This window comes from Orcinus orca, chromosome 3 (assembly GCF_937001465.1).
Source record: "Orcinus orca chromosome 3, mOrcOrc1.1, whole genome shotgun sequence".
NCBI classification, from domain to species: domain Eukaryota; kingdom Metazoa; phylum Chordata; class Mammalia; order Artiodactyla; family Delphinidae; genus Orcinus; species Orcinus orca.
The window spans coordinates 75657398-75677133 of NC_064561.1; the positions used below are offsets into that span (position 1 = coordinate 75657398).

A 19736-nucleotide genomic window follows, 5' to 3' on the forward strand; every position below is an offset into this window, starting at 1 on the left:
ATCAAATATCTAAACTTGATACGAACCATTAGAAAGATGGGAAAAGACATGAACAGTCAGATCTCTTAAAAATAAATAGAATTTCAATAAATATATGAAAAAATGCTCAACCTCATTCATAATTGAAGAAAAGGAAATGAAAGCAACAATGATATCCGTTTTTCATATAACAGACTATCAATGATTAAAAAATTGGATAATCCCCATTGTTGGTAAGGATATGGAGAAACAGGCACTCTCATATATTGATAGTTGGATTGTAAACTGGTATAGTATTTAGAGGTCAATTTGGCGATATCTATGAAATTTTTAAATTGCGCCAGCAATCTATTGATCCAAATATACAAAGGCTGTGGGGGCCGTAGAGGAATGTTCACTGCAGTGTTATGTATGGTAACAAAAACTTTGAAATGGCCTAAATGTTCATCCATGAACCTGGTTAAATAAATAATGTGTATACATACATTGGAAGTCTATGTACTAACTAAAAGAGCTATATACACGGATATGGCAAAATATTCTGATACAATGTTAAGTTTAAAAAAAGTTGTGAAACAATATTTATGATATCATTTTGTGTGTTTAAATATATATATATATATATATATATATATATATATATATATATGTTGTGCAAAATGAAATGTCTGAAGGGCTACTCACCAAACTGTTAATAGTAGTTCCTCTGAGGGCTGTGATTTGGGGAACTAAGAGAGTAGAGGTGAACTTGTACTTTTTCCAGTACTTTCTATGCTGTTTGCATTTTTCATAATGAAAACCTATTACTTTTATATTTTAAAAAAGAATAGACTTATAAGAAGCATCTCACCAAGGTAAACAAAGTAGGGAGCAATGATGCTGCCCACTCTGGAGGCCATGGATGTGACCCCCACAGCCATGTTCCTGACCAGGGTTGGGTAGAGCTCTGCAGTGAAGACGTACAGCATGGAGAAGGCAGAGGTGATCCCGAATTTTCCTAACATGGCCAGACCAATGGACAAGAAGTTGTAATCTGGAAAAGAGATCCAGTGTAAACAGAGGTGCTTTTAGAAGTGATACTTTCTTAACAGTTGCTTGAATTGTCCTTTTTGCTTGTATAGGAATGTTTTATAATCTAAAGATATTCCCCAAATTATACAGTCTCTTCAAAGCCTTACTAATTGGACATGGACAAAGATGGAGCGTGAAGGGTTGCTTTGAGCTTCGCTGTTCTGTTATTCTAGATCATTTATGCATTCTGTGACCTTGTCTACCTTTATTTATTACAACAGTTTCATAGTCAGTTGTTAGCATGTTAATACAGTTAAGTTTAATCTTCGAAGAGAAGGACAAATCATTTTTATCCTGTTTATTATTATTAAGAAATATATATTTCTATGCATAGTACTATATATCAAAAATCTGTTGACTTAACATTTTAACAATATGAGAAAGTTAGACATAAGGGGAAAAGAGAAGCATATATCTTTTCATGTGCTCTCTAACTACATAAAGATTACAGACCATAAAAATCACTGAATTTATACTGGAACTGGTATGTACTACCAACTCTAACACTTGAATATACACATCAGAGAGAAGGTTTGAAAATACCAAGAAAGTACCAAGAAATTGGGAATTGGGATTATTACTCAGAAAGAGGTTTGAGGGTTTAGGTGCATGTTTCTGTGAAGGGGATGACTGGGAGCATTACTCTTCCTTCTCAGGTGGTGATTTCTGATTCTCTAAGGTTAACTCTTAACTATTTGAAGGGAGTAATTTTGAACATGGGAAATCACAGAGTTAGTTATCACTTATATAACTGACTTAAGAATGACTTATGATGTAAAGGCTACATAAATAGGGAACAGGGACTAATAATTAGCCCTGTCAAGGTGTGGATCTTTTCTGGTAAGCTGTTAATATTGGATAACTTCTTACCTGCAGGCACCAGTTGAATTAAGAGAAGCACACCTCCTCCCAAGAACAGTACTCCAGATATGACATAACGCCTGGGTAGGGTTCGAAGTAGCAGCCAGGCTGTAATGTAAGCTGGAACTTCAATCAAGGCAGAGAAGAAACAGTTCAGGTAGGCATCTCCATGTAAATTAGGAGTGTTGAGAGACAGAGCAAAGTAACCTACTGAGGTGACCATCCTGAAAGACAAAAGACAAAAATGACAAAAGGATGGCTTGAGTCTCTTTACAATTTCATGATGGTCAGGAAATTGTCTAGATGTTGCTGTCTTACAAATAGCCACATATGGCTATTTAAAAGTAAATAAATTAGGGATTTCCCTGGTGGCCCAGTGGTTAAGACCCTGTGCTCTCAATGCAGGGGGCCAGGGTTCAATCCCTAGTCAGGGAACTAGATCCCGAATGCTGCAGCTAAGAGCCCTCATGCCGCAACTAAGAGCCCACATGCCGCAACTAAAGATCCCGCACACAGCAACAAAGATCCCACGTGCTGCAACTAAGACCCAGCGTGGCCAAAAAAAGAAGAAAAAGTAAATAAATTAAAATTAAATAAAATTTAAAATTTTGTCCCTCACTTTGGCACTAGCCACACTTCAATTGTTTAGTGGCCACATGCAGCTAGTGGCTACCATAAGGGACAAAAAAGATATAAAACATTTTCATCATTGCAGAAAGTTCATTGGACAGCACTAGTCTAGATATACCAATATTCAAGAATACCTATCCTAATCTAGTTAATTTCAAGTTTCAATAGGAGAGTTTGTATATTCTCATTCCTTCAGAGCTATTATTTGAAGAAAGAATGTCAGTCACATCAGTGAACATAAAATCCATATGTCATTTTCCCCCCCAAAGAATAAGAAGGAGAAGGAGAGGAAGGCAAAGGGGAGAGGGAGGAGGAGGAAGAGAAGAAGAAATATAGGTAATACTGTGGGATCCACTTATAGTAAATTCCAATTGATTTAGTAAAACTCACTTTAGTAGGGAAGAAAGTGAAAGTCCCATAAAAGGTATCACAGAGTGCACACTGCATATCCTGTCATTATAGTTAACGTCCACATAAAAGTTTCTCTGTGGAAAAAACACTACACTATGCAAACTCCCCTGTGCAGAAATGCACTTATTATCAACATGACTGAAAAGCAGAGGACATCTGAAAAATGTTTTCAGGAACAATGTCGGATCTTTTTACACATACTCTACTAGGTTGGGTAGCACAAGGGCTAATCCAAAACAAAACAAAAAATGAAACTTTATTGCTCTGGGATCTTAGTGATTTTCCACATTTGGTAATAAGAGCAGCTTAGATAAAATTAGTGATTAGTTTATTATTGGCTCAATAGTGCCACTGCTCAAGGTACATTTGCATCAGTGATACCTGCTGACATGTAAGAACTAAGGAGATCTACTGTGATGAAAGCCACATGCCCAGGACACACTTGCTTAATTCAGGGGCATAAACTCTGTCATTGATGACTTCTAATTGCAATACAAGATGGCTCTAAAATTCGACTAGCTGCAGCAGGAGCCTACTAGTTCTTTTTTTTTTTTTTTAATGTTATGTAATCTTTTTTTTTTTAAATAGATCTTTACTGGAGTATAACTGCTTCACAATACTGTGTTAGTTTCTGTTGTACAACAAAGTGAATCAGCCATATGCATACATATACCCCCATATCCCCTCCCTCTTGAGCCTCCCTCCCACCCTCCCTATCCCACCCCTCTAGGTCATCGCAAAGCACGGAGCTGATCTCCCTGTGCTATGCAGCTGCTTCCCACTAGCTATATATTTTACATTTGGTAGTGTATATATGTTGATGCTACTCTCACTTCTCCCCAGCTTCCCCCTCCCCACCCCATGTCCTTAAGTTCATTCTCCATGTCTATATCGTTATTCCTGCCCTGCCATTAGGTTCATCAGTACCATTTTTTTTTTTAGATTCCATACATATGTGTTACCATGCGGTATTCATTTTTCTCTTTCTGACTTACTTCACTCTGTACGACAGACTCTATGTCCATCCACCTCACTACAAATAACTCAATTTCGTTTCTTTTTATGGCTGAGTAATATTCCACTGTATATATGTGCCACATCTTCTTTATCCATTCATCCAATGATGGACACTTAGGTTGGTTCCATGTCCTGGCTATTGTAAATAGTGCTGCAATGAACATTGTGGTGCATGTCTCTTTTTGAATTATGGTTTTCTCAGGGTATATGCCCAGTAGTGGGATTGCTGGGTCATGTGGTAGTTCTATTTTTAGATTTTTACGGAACCTCCATACTATTCTCCATAGTGGTTGTATCAATTTACATTCCCACCAACAGTGCAGGAGGGTTCCCTTTTCACCACACCCTTTCCAGCATTTATTGTTTCCAGATTTTTTGATGACGGCCATTCTGACTGGTGTGAGGTGATAACTCATTGCAGTTTTGATTTGCATTTCTCTAATAATTAGTGATGTTGAGCATCTTTTCACGTGCCTCTTGGCCATCTGTATGTCTTCTTTGGTGAAATGTCTATTTAGGTCTTCTGTCCATTTTTTAATTGGGTTGTTTGTTTTTTTGATATTGAGCTCCATAAGCTGTTTGTATATATTGGAGGTTAATCCTTTGTCTGTCATTTAATTTGCAAATATTTTCTCCCATTCTGAGGGTTGTCTTTTCATCTTGTTTATGGTTTCCTTTGCTGTGCAAAAGCTTTTAAGTTTCATTAGGTCCCATCTGTTTATTTTTGTTTTTCATTCCATTACTCTAGGAGGTGGGTCAAAAAAGATCTTGCTGTGGTTTATGTCAAAGAGTGTTTTTCCTATGTTTTCCACTAAGGGTTTTATAGTGTCTGGTCTTACATTTAGGTCTTTAATCCATTTGGAGTTTATTTTTGTGTATGGCGTTAGGTAGTGTTCTAATTTCATTCTTTTACTATAGTTGTCCAGTTTTCCCAGCACCACTTATTGAAGAGGCTGTCTTTTCTACATTTTATGTTCTTGCTGCCTTTGTTGTAAATTAGGTGACCATATGTGCATGGGTTTATCTCTGGGCTTTCTATCCTGTACCATTGATCTATATTTCTGTTTTTGTGCCAGTACCATACTGCCTTGATTGCTGTAGCTTTGTAGTATAGTTTGAAGTCAGGGAGCCTGATTCCTCCAGCTCTGTTTTTCTTTCTCAAGATTGCTTTGGCTTTTCAGGGTCTTTTGTGTTTCCATACGAATTGTAAAAATTTTGCTCTAATTCTGTGAAGAATGCCATTGGTAGTTTGATAGGGATTGCATTGAATCTGTAGATTGCTTTGGGTAGCATAGTCATTTTCATAATATTGATTCTTCCAATCCAAGAACGTGGTATATTTCTCCATCTGTTTATGTCATCTTTGATTTCTTTCATCAGAGTTTTATAGTTTTCTAAGTACAAGTCTTTTGCCTCCTTAAGCAGGTTTATTCCTAGGTATTTTATTATTTTTGTTGTGATGGTAAATGGGATTGTTTCCTTAATTTCTCTTTCTGATTTTTCATTGTTAGTATATAGGAATGCCAGAGATTTCTGTGCATTAATTTTGCATCCTGCAACCTTACCAAATTCATTGATTAGCTCTAGTAGTTTTCTGGTGGCATCTTTAGGATTTTCTATGTATAGTATCATGTCATCTGCAAACAGTGACAGTTTTACTTTTTCTTTTCCAATTTGTATTCCTTTTATTTCTTTTTCTTCTCTGATTGCCACGGCTAGGACTTCCAAAACCACGTTGAATAAGAGTAGTGAGAGTGGACATCCTTGTCTTGTTCCTGATCTTAGTGGAAATGCTTTCAATTTTTCACCATGGAGTATGATGTTTGCTGTGGGTTTGACATATGTGGCCTTTATTATGTTGAGGTAGGTTCCCTCTATGCCCATTTTCTGGAGAGTTTTTATCATAAATGGGTGTTGAATTTTGTCAAAAGCTTTCTCTGCATCTGTTGAGATGATCATATGGTTTTTACTCCTTAATTTGTTGATATGGTGTATCACATTGATTGATTTGCATATATTGAAGAATCCTTGCATCCCTGGGATAAATCCCACTTGATCATGGTGTATGATCCTTTTAATATGTTGTTGGATTCTGTTTGCTAGTATTTTGTTCAGGATTTTTGCATCTATGTTCATCAGTGATATTGGTGTATAATTTTCTTTTTTTGTGATATATTTTTCTGGTTTTGGTATCAGGGTATGGTGGCTTCGTAGAATGAATTTGGGAGTGTTCCTCCCTCTGCAATTTTTTGGAAGAGTTTGAGAAGGATCAGTGTTAGCTCTTCTCTAAATGTTTAATACAATTCACCTGTGAAGCCATCTGGCCCTGGACTTTTGTTTGTTCAAAGACTTTTAATTATAGTTTCAATTTAATTACGTGTGATAGGTCTGTGTATATTTTCTAATTTTTCCTGGTTCAGTCTTGGAAAATTGTACCTTTCCAAGAATTTGTCCATTTCTTTGTGGTTGTCCATTTTATTGGCATATAGTTGTTTGTAGTAGTCTCTTATAATTCTTTGTGCTTCTGTGGTTTCAGTTGTGATTTCTCCTTTTTCATTTCTAATTTTATTGATTTGTGTCCTCTCCCTTTTTTTATTGATGAGGCTGGCTAGGGGTTTATCAATTTTGTTTATCTTCTCAAAGAACCAGCTTTTAGTTTTATTGATCTTTGCTATTGTTTTCTTCATTTCTATTTCATTTATTTCTGCTGTGATCTTTATGATTTCTTTCCTTCCACTGACTTTGCGTTTTCTTTGTTCTTCTTTCTCTAGTTGCTTTAGGTGTAGGGTTAGATTGCTTATTTGAGATTTTTCTTGTTTCTTGAGGTGAGATTGAATTGCTATAAACTTCCCTCTTAGAACTTTTGCTGCGTCCCATAGGTTTTGGGTCGTTGTGCTTTCATTGTCATTTGTTTCTATGTATTTTTTTTTTTATTTCTTCTTTGATTTCTTCAGTGATCTCTTGGTCATTTAGTAGCGTACTGTTTAGCCTCCATGTATTTGTGTTTTTTACAGTTTTTTTCCTGTAATTGATTTTCAGTGTCATAGCATTGTGGTCAGAAAAGATGCTTGATACGATTTCAGTTTTCTTAAATTTTCCAAGGCTTGATTTGTGAGCCAAGATGTGATCTACCCTGGAGAATGTTCCATGTGTCTTGAGAAGAAAGTGTATTCTGCTACTTTTGGGTTGAATGTTCTATAAGTATCAATTAAATCTATCTGGTCTATTGTGTCATTTAAAGCTTGTGTTTCCTTATTTATTTTCTGTTTGGATGATCTGTCCATTGGTGTAAATGGGGTGTTAAAGTCCCCTACTATTATTGTGTTACTGTCGATTTCCCCTTTCATGGTTGTTAGCATTTGCCTTATGTATTGAGGTGCTCCTATGTTGGGTGCATAAACATTTATAATTTTTATATCTTCTTCTTGGATTGATCCATTGATCATTATGTAGTGTCCTTCCTTATCTCTTGTAACAGTCTATTTTAAAGTCTATTTTATCTGATATGAGTATTGCTACTCCAGCTTTCTTTTGATTTCCATTTGCATGGAATATCTTTTTCCATCCCTTCGCTTTCAGCCTTTATGTGTCCCTAGGTCAAGAAGTGGGTCTCTTGTAGACAGCTTGTTTTTGTATCCATTCAGCCAGTCTGTGTCTTTTGGTTGGGGCATTTAATCCATTTACATTCAAGGTTATTATCGATATGTATGTTCCTATTACCATTTTCTTAATTGTTTTGAGTTTGTTTCTTTTTTTTTTTTTTTTTTTTTTTGCGGTACGCGGGCCTCTCACTGTTGTGGCCTCTCCTGTTGCGGAGCACAGGCTCCAGACGCGCAGGCTCAGCGGCCATGGTTCACGGGCCCAGCCGCTCCGCGGCATGTGGGATCTTCCCAGACCGGGGCACAAACCCGTGTCCCCTGCATCGGCAGGCGGACTCTCAACCACTGCGCCACCGGGAAAGCCCCTGAGTTTGTTTTTGTGGATCTTTTTCTTTGCTGTGCTTCCTGCCTAGAGAAGTTTCTTTAGCATTTGTTGTAAAGCTGGTTTGGTGGTGCTGAATTCTCTTAGCTTTTGCTTGTCTGAAAAGCTTTTGATTTCTCCATCGAATCTGAATGAGATCCTTGCCAGATAGAGTAATCTTGGTTGTAGGTTTTTCTCTTTCATCACATTAAGTATATCCTGCCACTCCCTTCTGACCTGCAGTTTCTGCTGAAAAATCAGCTGATAACCTCATGGGGATTCCTTTGTATGTTATTTTTTGTTTTTCCCATGCTGCTTTTAATATATTTTCTTTGAATTTAATTTTTGTTAGTTTGATTAATATGTGTCTTGGTGTGTTTCTCCTAGGGTTTATTCTGTATGGGACTCTCTGTACTTCCTGGACTCGGGTGACTATTTCCTTTGCCATGTTAGGGAAGTTTTCCACTATAATCTCTTCAAATATTTTCTCAGATCCTTTCTTTTTCTCTTCTTCTTCTGGGACCCCTATAATTAGAATGTTGGTGAGTTTAGTGTTGTCCCAGAGGTCTCTGAGATTGTCTTCAATTCTTTTCATTCTTTTTTCTTTATTCTGCTTCTCGGCAGTTACTTCCACCATTTTGTCTTCCAGCTCACTTATTCGTTCTTCTGCCTCAGTTATTCTGCTATTGATTCCTTCTAGTGTATTTTTCATTTCAGTTATTGTGTTGCTCATCTGTTTGTTTGTTCTTTAGTTCTTCTAGATCTTTGTTAAACATTTCTTGTATTTTCTCAATCTGTGCCTCCATTCTATTTCTGAGATTCTGAATCATCTTTACTATCATTACTCTGAATTCTTTTTCAGGTAGATTGCCTATTTCCTCTTCCTTTATTTGGTCTTGTAGTTTTTTACCTTGCTCCTTCATCTGTGACATATTTTTTTGCTGTCTCATTTTTTTTCCTTTTTTTTATGACTGGGATTGTGTTCCTGTCTTACTGGTTGTTTGGCCTGAGGCTTCCAACACTGGAGTTTGTAGGCTGTTGGGTAGAGCTGGGTCTTGGTGCTGAGATGAGGACCTCCAGGAGACCTCACTGCAATGAATATACCCTGGGGTCTGAGGTTCTCTGTTTGTCCAGTGGTTCGGACTTGGAGTCCCACCACAGGAGCTTCGGCCCGACCCCTGGGTCGTGAACCAAGATCCCGCAAGCTGCGTGGTGTGGCAAAAAAAAAAAAAAAACAATAACAAAGTAGAAAATAAAATTAGACTAGGAAACTGACAGATATGTTAGAAAAAATATAAAAATAAAAATATAGGTGAAACAACAACCAGAAGGTAAAACAGAACCATGATATTAAAAAAGAGATGGACAAAAAAAAAAAAGGTGGAAAAGGCCTTGGCTGTGGAGGGCAGGGCCTAAGCAGGGGCAAGGTTTGGGCAGTGCGCAGGGCCTATGCTTAGGACCCACAGGGCTGGAAAAGGCCCTGGGGGGCACTGGGGGTGGGGCTTAGGCTCAACAGAGAAGGGGCTCAGGCGTGCCCATCGCCTCTGGTCTCAGAGGGTGGGGGAACCCACCTGGGAGCCCAGCAGGCTTCCTGGGCTCGACTGGGTAGGGCAAATACCCTCTGCTCCTCTCTTGCTCCTCCCATCCTGGAGGGCCCCTCCCACCTGCCTCTCCTGTTCTCTTCCAGCCTCCCTCCTACACCCCCAGGACCAACCCAGCCTGGAGGGGACCTCTGAGAGCATAGGACCTGGCCCGAGAGCTGGGCAGACTTCCCCAGCCAATTCGGCAGGGGAAACGCTGGGTGTGCTCCCCCTGATCCAAGCCCCCGAGGGTCCCTCCAGGCGTGGGAACCTCTCCCTGACTCTGAGCCACCCCTCAGGGGTGCCAGTCCTGTCCGGCCTCCACTTCTCCTTCCCCCGCTCAGTCCTCCCATGTTCTACTGGTGCGCTTGGGGGTTCTTCTCATCTCCTTGGGTGTTGGGGTCCCCCCCCACCATCTGGCAGACGCCGTAGTTGTGAGGATACGCGAACTCTGCATCCTTCCACACCACCATCTTCTACCTGTTCTGATTACCGTCATTTTTTGTGCTGCCATCGTGGGGTAGGCATGTTCTTTTTGTCTTCTTCCTAATTTCTTGGCAGATACATTATTAAATCTTGCCTACAAAGTCAGTTCGTTACTTCTAGGCCTTAAAATCACTCGGTAGATTCCTATGAGCAAGTATAAAAAGCTTGTCAAAACTCCAATGCAGGCAGTGGGGATTCAGGGTATTCTAACTTCACTGATTAATTGTCAGTGTAGCTTCTGGAAGCAGGAGCTGAATTAGCGTCTCAGCTTCAGGCATCAGGGACATCATTAGTTTTAATCTCAGTAACTCTAGGAGGAGCAGGGAACGATTTCCCAATGGGTCACAGTATTGCAGACCTAAATATTGTTCCCTGTGACATTTTTTTTCGGTATCCAGTTCCATGAATTAAATTGAAGCCTTTCCAAATAACTTAGAATTCTAAAATTTTAATTTTGCCTCAGGAAGACCCAGGCCTTGACCTTGTCCCCTGAATTAGAGAAAATCAATTGTATATTTACATTCTGTATGTCGCATTTCCAGATCTCTTATTACTTACCATAGCAGCAAGGACATAATTGTTATTGTGCCAATATTCCGAGTCCTGAACAGGTCCAGAATGAAAACTTTCTCCTGCTTCACGGGGGTTACCTCCTGTTGTTAAAGTAATGCACACAACCATGAGATTGAGAGGTGGTGAGGAAGTATATTTGGCTATGACAATATATTCTTATGCATGTATGTCTCACATCACTTTCAACATGCTCAGAAGTCTGGAATTTGCAGGGAATAAGGGCATCTAAATATATGATGCTTATTATAACGTTTAAAAATGTTTGTGGCCCATTTTAGACAGAAGCCTTTAAAATATATAACATTGGCTTCACTGTCTCTTTATATAAAGCCTGACTGCTAACACAGCCTTGACTTGACTCATGGGCATCATTATGGGTGACCTTAATCACACTGAGCCTTAGGGCCTGTTGAGTGGGTAGCACCATATAGACCCAAACTGCCTTGAGGTCCATATCTGCTTTTCATCCTTGTCCTGTTGTTGTTTCAGTGTCAGAACACACATGGGTTAACTAGGGGACCTTGGGCAAGTTACTATTTATCCTCTATGAGCCTCAGTTTACCTCTCTGTAAAATGGGTATAATAATCAAGAGTTGAGAAGATTAAATGAGATCATATATATAAATCTTAGCATAGTACTTGAACCATGGTAGATGCCCCATACATTTTAACTATTACTATAATTACTGCACCATTGAGGAAAAGATGTGAGCTGTCAGTGGTTGGTGGCAATTTCATACCGCTGTTGATGGGCTTCCTTCCTTTACTTTTAATTTACTGAAGTTAACTTGTCATGTGTTAGGAATCTAGATAATCAAGCTTATTAGAATTGAAACTATCAATACACTATTTACAATAGCCAAGACACGGAGACAACTCAAGTGCCCATTAACAGATGACTGGCTCAAGATGATATGGTATATATGTACAATAGAATACTAGTCATAAGAAAGAATGAAATATTGTCATATGCAGCAACATGGATGGATCTAAAGAATATGACACTTAGTGAAATAAGTCAAACAGAGAAAGACAAATATTATATAACTTATATGTGGAATCAAAAAAATAATACAAATGAATCTACATACAAAACAGAAACAGACTCACAGACATAGAAAACAAACTTATGATTACCAACGGCAAAAGGAAGGAGGGTGGGAGGGATAAATTAGGAGTTATGGGATTAACAGATACAAACTACTATACATGAAATAGGTAAGCAACAAGGATTTACTATATAGCATAGGGAACTACAGTCAATAACTTTTAATAACCTATAGTGGAAAATAATCTGAAAAAAATGTATATATAACTGAATCACTTTCCTGTACACCTGAAACTAACACAATATTGTAAATCAACTATGCTTCAATTTAAAAAAAAGAATTGAAACTAAAAAGTTACAGGGCTCTGAGGTGGAGCCTTTCATCTCCTCAGGATAAAGTACAATGACTCTGTAGCCCTATTATGTGTGTTCAGTAAGAGGCTGAGGAAGGAATTTTTACTACAAAGGAAGGAAGAGTGCCAGACCTGCCCTTGTAGCAGGTGCTTCCCAAATATTAGCATCCTTCTTTCCAAAAACAGACACCTCCTCATTCAGCTCACAGCCATGTTACCTTTTTGCTTCTGCACTACGTGGAGTGTACAATTCTAGAACATGCCCCTGGCAGTATAACCCTGTTATCCCAACAAAGAAAGCCCCTGCATAAACTACTGGGAACTAGCAGTCCTCCTGGAAGGTTCTGGGAGTGGTACCAGGCACAGACAGGACCTGTGGATCAGGCATCCAGTTATATTGACCAAGGCTGGGAATGGAATTCTTGATCTGAAGAGCAAAGGATTAAGACATATTTGTTCTGGCAGCCCTCTGAGAGCTTGGGCTCATAGCCACTGTAATTAATCCGCCAGCCATCACCAGGGTATCTGTTTCTGTCAGAGGTCGCAAAGGCCAGGAATGGAGGAAGCTCTCAGGGTGGAGCACTGGCGTGCTCGCCACCCTCCAAAGTCCTGGGGTAGGGCAAGCATAAAGACTAAGAAGCATATAGTCTTCTTGAGGTGTCCTGAGCAGTTCCTGACCCTCTGGCCAGGAGTGCCATTGCCCCATCCTCTCCATCCAGCTAAGTGTCCTCCCTTGTTTGGACCTGCCTCTTCAGCTCTGAGTCACTCTACTCTCTTTCTCTGCTGGCTCACAGTGTCCACTCCTTGGGGACTTCCTCCTTCATGTCATCACTTACCTTCCATCTAATCCTCTTAACACTCTTGGTTACATTCTATGCTCCTTGTGTCTCTAATTTTTCTTGTTTTCTCTAGGAGCTGACGAGGCATGGCCAAGGACACTGAATCCTCACTGACTGGCAGGAAGCGAATCTGCTTCCACTGAATATCTGCTTTTCCTCGTGGCCTCCTGCCTGCAGGGGTGAATCCTCCAGCCTGTGCTCTCAGGCCTTAAGGTTCTAGACACAACATAGCAAGACTAAAGACATGTACAGCTTCCCCAGCAGAATTTGGTAAGATTCAGAGTACAGTGGGGAGCCCATGGGTGGAATACCCCTCAAACACATTTTTCCCTCTTAATCTGGACATTCAAAAATCACCAGTATGTAGCTGCATCAATGGTGTGGAGCAAGACCAATAAAAAGTTGGAGATAAACTTGCAAAAGGGAAGGGAACTAATATTTAATCAACACTTGCTATATGCTAAGCAGTTTACATATATTATTGCACTTAATTGGTGCACAGCCCTTTGAGGAGGGCTCAGAACTTCATCATCATTGTGTCTCTAAGGCCTTGAACAGTGCCTGGTACATAATAGGCACTCAAAAACCTATTGAATCAAATTAAATTCCATAATCAAGAATGCATAACTGGGGATTCCCTGGTGGTACAGTGGTTAAGAATCGCCTGCCAATGCACGTGACATGGGTTCGAGCCCTGGTCCGGGAAGATCCCACATGCCATGGAGCAACTAAGCGCGTGCGCCACAACTACTGAGCCTGCACTCTAGAGCCCACAAGCCACAACTACTGAGCCCATGTGCCACAACTACTGAAGCCCGCGTGCCTAGAGCCCGTGCTCTGCAACAAGAGAAGCCACTGCAATGAGAAGCCCATGCACTGCAACGAAGAGCAGTCCCCACTCGCTGCAACTAGAGAAAGCCCGTGTGCAGCAACAAAGACCCAACGCAGCCAAAAACAAACAAATAAATAAATAAATTTTACTTCTTCTTTCAAAGAAGACTTTGAAAGAAAAAGAATGCATAACTGATCTCAGGAGGAAACATGTGCAAATCCTTACCTCCACAGGATTAAAAACCACCACTGGGGCAGCTACATTGTTCATTTTTGCAGCTTTTTGGATGATATCTTCAGCTTCTCTAAATCTTCTCTGGGATATCAGCCACCGGGGAGATTCAGGAATAAACCTAAAATTCATTTGAATGTTTTATAATTTTTCACAGTAGCAAGGTTGATGCTATCAACTGTAAGTTGCCGCCGAATCATTTTTATTTTGTAAAATTCTAGTTTGTCTTTTTAAAGAACATCAAGAGGGAGGCCTCATAAGATTTCCATTATTTGTAGGAATAAATAAAAGCACCTTCAAGTTTCAAAGTTATGATCAAATCAAAAGACAGATCATTAGTTGTACTTAAAGCCAGAGCCACACTATAAGGGGTAACATTAACTGGGTATGTTTAAGCCAGGGCACCTGGAGAACACCATCCACAACTTCATAGCCGGTGTGGCTCATAAAAGAAACACAGTCTAGTATCTTTTCAGTGTGTCTATCCCTAGGAGAATCCCTGGTGCCCAGCTGGTGATGCTCACAAGTTTATTGGGTAAAAGAGGGCATCTGTGTTTCTCAGGCTTTTCCTGCAGTCAGAGGAGGAGGTTAAGTGCACTGACACCTTCCTGTGGGCTGCCGCATGGCTCTCAACAGATTCTCAGCTCAGTGAGTATCCAAACCAGACCACAGCCAATGTGGTCTTATTTTTTTAATGCCTAGAAACATTAAAAAAAATTTTTTTATATTGGAGTATAGTTGATTAACAATGTTGTGTTAGTTAGAAACATATTTTTTTATTACACAATCTATCCACATTTTTAACTGATGCTCAAACATGGTTGACTTATATTCTTTCCTAATTTTTCTATTTCTATTTATTATACTTTAATTTTTCTATTTTTTCCTAATCTTTATTTCTCAGAATTGCTTAGCCAATCTTCTGCCAGCTCTTGTTTTCCTTACTTATTTGTCAGTATTAAGTTATCCTAGAAAATAAATTATATGTAGTAGATATAGTCCTCCTATAATTAATAGGCCCCTCCAAAGCCTCAATAGGAATTATCGCAGAGCAAAACACAACGTATCGAATAGCCAAGCCCCAGCTTCTGTCCCTAGCCTACTACAAGCATATGGGTTGAAAAATGAACCCAGTCTGCATTTTGGGGCATATATCCCTTGGTTGGTCCCTGTAGCAACTGTGATGATGTTAGGCCACTCCGTTTCAGTAATTAGAGCTGTGCTGTCCAAGAGAACTTCCACTGGTGTTCTGTATCTGCGCTACCCAATACAGCAACTGCTAACCACATGTGGTTATTGAGCTGGTGTGACTAGTGTGACTGAAGAAACGAATTTTATATTTTATTTACTTTTAATTAATTTTAATTTAAATCGTTGCATGTGGCTACTGTATTAGTGAAGAATTAGAGGTCTTACCCCACAGCCACTATATACAGCATGGGCACTTCTACTTCTGAGAGGTATCTTTCCCCAACCAGGTTGTTCTTAGAAATATCCTACCTTTCTTACTACAAGCTCAGAGTGCCATCACTGGTCTCAGGTTCCTAACGTTTAGTCAGCTAGATGTTGCAAAGCTTTCCCCATGTAGCACCTATGGGCTCCTTCCCCACCCACTACACACATAGTCCATTTGTACCTGTGATCACTTACTGCCAAGCCTTTTAAAGGAAATTCGGGACATAAAAAATCCCCAAACCACCTGCAGTGGCTCCATTTTCAGCCCACTGTACTCAGGATTGCTGCGATCTCTACTTCTGAATTGCCATGGTTTCTTGGTGTATAAAGAATTAAGTCTAGCTGATCATTTCAAGTTAGTGGAGGGCCAAATAAGGTTGTACACTATAGCCTCTCGGTAGATTTAATTCAAATTGAACAGGGGAAGGGTGTTGCTGGAGAGTCTATAATACATATTAAGTAGGCAGCAGAGGTCACAGTAGCTCAAAGCAATCCCCACATCATCCCAGCCCACCCGGATGGATGGGCATTGCTTCAGGAAGTCCCACCTTCAAGGACAAGATGTTCAAAAGAAAGCTATTTTATTTTTATAGGAAAACGGTAAAACTGTTGTTAAACTTTCAGGACAAGCACTTAGCATGTTTGTCCTGGCCCCGGGTTGCCCTCTCTCTGGGGCAGTCCTGTCCCTGGTACAATGTGTCCACAGCTAGGAACACTTACCAACCAGCCCATGGGCAATAGAGGAACAACTCTTCTCGGGGAAAGAGTAAGGCAGCTCCTTGTGGGATGGACCTTCTGTGCTAGAAACTCAAGAGGCTGACCTATCAGAGCTGTTCCTTGCTGTGATATTTGGTTCTGAGGCAAAGATCCAAGCCCCACAAACTAAAATCCCTACTAATCCCTTACGGTCAGTCAGGGCCCTTCTATTTTTGCTCTTTCTCTCTCTCTCTCTGGTAGAATCATACAGTAATAAAGTTGACTATAACATATTTTAAAAGTACTGGTCTCTTATGCCAAAGTGACAACTAGAGCCAAAGAACACAGATTACTAAAATCATTCATTGGAAGAGGCAGAAACTAACCTTTGAATAATCTTGTCTTGTGTCTTGAGAGACTCAAGACAAGACATCTTTTAAAATAAATGCAGTGAGCAGGGGGGTTGTGGAGAGAGGGACAGAGGGTATGATGATGCTAATGATGATGCTGCTGCAGCTGGGCTGATTCTCATTCCAGAAACTTGCCCTGCTCTCAGACTGGGTCAGGAAATCGGAAGAGTATCTAACCTCTAACACACTGTCTCTCAAATTCTAGGGAAGTAAGAAAAAAAAGTGTTCTCTCTCCCCCATACACACCCATGCCAAGAATCTGCACTGGTAAATCATAGCAGTCTTAGAAGTCATAAAAGGACAGTAGTTTGGAGTGGTCTAACAAGAGCCATCTGGTCCAACAAGGTCAAGATGTACTACCTGTCAGCCTCTACAGCTGCCTAACAGTTGCAGCAAGATGAAGGCCCTTCTAGGAAACTTCCTCAGGCAGTGTGTCCACAGGACAGGGCAACCACGAGGGCTAGTCTAACCTCTGAGCTCTAAAAAATGATCAGAGAAACTTTCATTGTGTGTGAGCCGGTAGAGATAAACCAGTTCAGTAAAACCAGTCACTGCTGGGAGATTTGATGTTGACCTCATGAAACCAAACCAGGACTAATTAATGAGAGAGAGAGAGATAGAGAGAGAGAGAGAGAGAGAGAGAGAGAGACCACCAGACCCAATAATGGGAAAAATCCCCTTTCCTTTTGCTTAAATATGGAAAAATCAAAGAAATGGGGAATCCCTCCCCCAAAAGGGTATGGCTGCGACCTTATTCCATCATTCTTAATTTGTTCTCTCACCTAAAATCTTCCCCATAGCCATACTGGGTGAAACTGGGGCCAGTGTCTCAACACTTTGTTATTCCCACACTGACGTGCCAAAATTTGGTTGAAGGGTAGTGGGAGGAGAGAAGAGAACATTTTCTCTAACAACTCATTAAACAGAAGGAGTTCTCTCGCCCTTCAAGACAAAGCAGATAAACAGTGACATCTCAGACGCTAATCATCACGCGACAGGGAAGTTTGAGGAAGTTACATTAGTTGTAGCCATGAGGAGAACAAGATTTCCTAGCGAGAGAAAAGTGTCAGAAGAGCAGGGGGGCAGAGTTAAAAATAACAAAATCCAACAGACCATCTCCACAAACAATCACCACCAGTAACAGATAAGCGGGGCGGGGGGGGGGGGGGAGAGCCTCAGGGGGACCGGGTTTCCTGAGAATGGTGCTTTGTGGGATGGTGGGGAATCAAACCCCAGCACATAGGCCCACCCCAAAGAGCCAAACGGTCTCTGGGCTTCGAGGCCCCAGCCCGTTCCAGTGAGATCAGCAAGCCCACGCCATGGTCAGCCCCAGGCTCTGGGCTCCAGGCTGCTGGCTTGCAGCAGGGGGCTGTCTGGGACGGAGCCACACTCACCACCACAGCGGGAAGCACAGCACCCCCGGCACCGTCAGCGCCAGCAGAAGCATCCGCCAGTCTCTGATGAAGTAAGCAAACAGCGGCAGCAGCATGTAGCCAACTGCAAAAAATGTGCACACGCCTAACGTAGAGAATATAATACGAACTGACTTGCCAAGAATTTCTGTTCCTGTTCAAAACAAGGGAGGAGTATTAGCATTTTAACTCACTTTAATATTTGCTTTTTACATCATTACCTGACAGTTAGAGTTTAAAACATAACCACTTAGAAAAGGGAAAAGGTGTTTGCCTCATGGCCCAGAGCAGGAGCGGTCAGGGTGGAGGAAGGTGGGACGTGACCCAAGACTTACCACCTCATAGAAGGATGAGTTTTCATGAGATTTTAAAGGAGCCACAGATTTTGTTTTTAAAGGCTTCCTCATGTCATAGGAACATTACTCCCAGCCCTAAGAGGTAACCTCTTCTGAGGATGCCACATTTCCAAAGTAAGAGCCCCAGGGTAAGGAGCAGAAAGGGTGTCCCAGGAGACCGGGGTTGGGGGGGTGGGGGGACTCTTCTGAGGGCGAGTGGATTATGGGGCATTCAGCCTTTCCCACAATTCTCCACTGTAAATAAGCAGACAGGGTCTCTCGGAAACAGTGGAGAGTTCGGTTACTGAGTTGTGTTAGGACACCCTTAGCCACCCTTGAGCCCTGAGAAATGATAAAGAGGATCCAGCTGGCTCTGGAGGTGCACAGAGCAGGGCCCCAGCACCCAGAACTGAATTCTGCTGCAGCTACACTGTGCCCAGGGCTCAGCCCCAGGCAGTCACAGTCCATACAGCCCAATGAAAGACAAGAAGAAGCTGCTCTTCCCGCCTGGTAGGCGGCAGCCCTGGAGCTGTCCACACACAGAAGGAGCTCACAGAGCTTTCCCAGAACACCACAAAGGTCCAAGACTACTTGGCATCCGGCCCTGTTCTGGGAAAGGCTCCTGCTCTGCTCAGCACCACACTGGATCGCTCAGCCCCACTTCTTCCAGAGATGTTGCCTGCTCCTTGGAGTGCTTGATTTGAGACAGGGAGTCCAAGAACAAGCTCCTTCTGTTGTCACAAAACTCCAGGCCCTTTACCCAGAGTTCACTCTTGGTTTTCTGCCCCAGGGCGGAGATCTGGCCAAAGGCAACAGCTCCGTCTTTTGTTTGAGATCTGCCCACCACTACCGAGAAGCAGCCCAGAAATTACAAAATAGATCATTCGAAGGTCATTCAGGCTTGGCTTTCAAGAGAGAGTTTTTCAATCGTGTTTAGATGCCCTGAACCCAGGCTAAGGAATTAAGGGCTAATTCCAGAGAAGCAGTAAAATTACTACTTCTGTTGGTTTTCCTTTCTCACCTCCTACCTGTTCCTGTCCTCACCTCTCTTCTTCTTCTTCTTCACTCAGCATAACTGAAGATGTACCTCAGTGGTTCCCTCTTGAACAGCCATTTCTAAAAGCCAGACTGATAGAAATGGCCAGGATTGTGTACCCCTCACAACCTGGACTGCAGACAACAGCCCTAACCACCCAGGGCATTTCTCAGCCTCTAAGCTCATTTCCAGGAATAGGGCCAGACTTCTTTCAGGATCATGACTATTGTTTCCAGATCTTTTCTTACCTCATTAATGACCTTCCTACCACTCCATAAGAAGACTCACCATGCCATGGTTTGTAAACACTTCGGCTGTGATTATTATGACATGAGAATGAATAGGGGGTGATTTATTCCTAAGCAGAGATCCAGAGGTGAAGCAGCAGAGGATGTGACTGTGGAAAAGAGAAAGTGCCCAGGACCAAGTGAGAATCTTGTAGACTCATGAGACCAAGGGAGCTCCCTCACACTTCCATGACCCTGATGAGAGAAGAGAGAGAAGTTACACCACTGGATTCT

At 41.2% G+C, this 19736-nt stretch overlaps 1 protein-coding gene across 2 annotated transcripts in view; it reads right to left on the reverse strand.

Moving 5' to 3' along the window:
• LOC101288688 (solute carrier family 22 member 5) overlaps positions 1–19736 on the reverse strand; it is a 93616-nt gene that overhangs the window by 50209 nt on the left and 23671 nt on the right. The window contains exons 4-8 of one of the 2 annotated variants that reach the window (XM_004279894.3): positions 17827–17998; positions 13866–13992; positions 10554–10648; positions 1921–2135; positions 830–1012 (exon numbers count right to left, since the gene is read on the reverse strand). The exons of the other annotated variant lie outside the window; for it this stretch is intronic. Of the exons in view, the coding sequence (XP_004279942.1) occupies positions 830–1012; positions 1921–2135; positions 10554–10648; positions 13866–13992; positions 17827–17998 (792 nt within the window). The remainder of the gene's footprint in view (positions 1–829; positions 1013–1920; positions 2136–10553; positions 10649–13865; positions 13993–17826; positions 17999–19736) is intronic. 2 annotated transcript variants of the gene reach the window in all.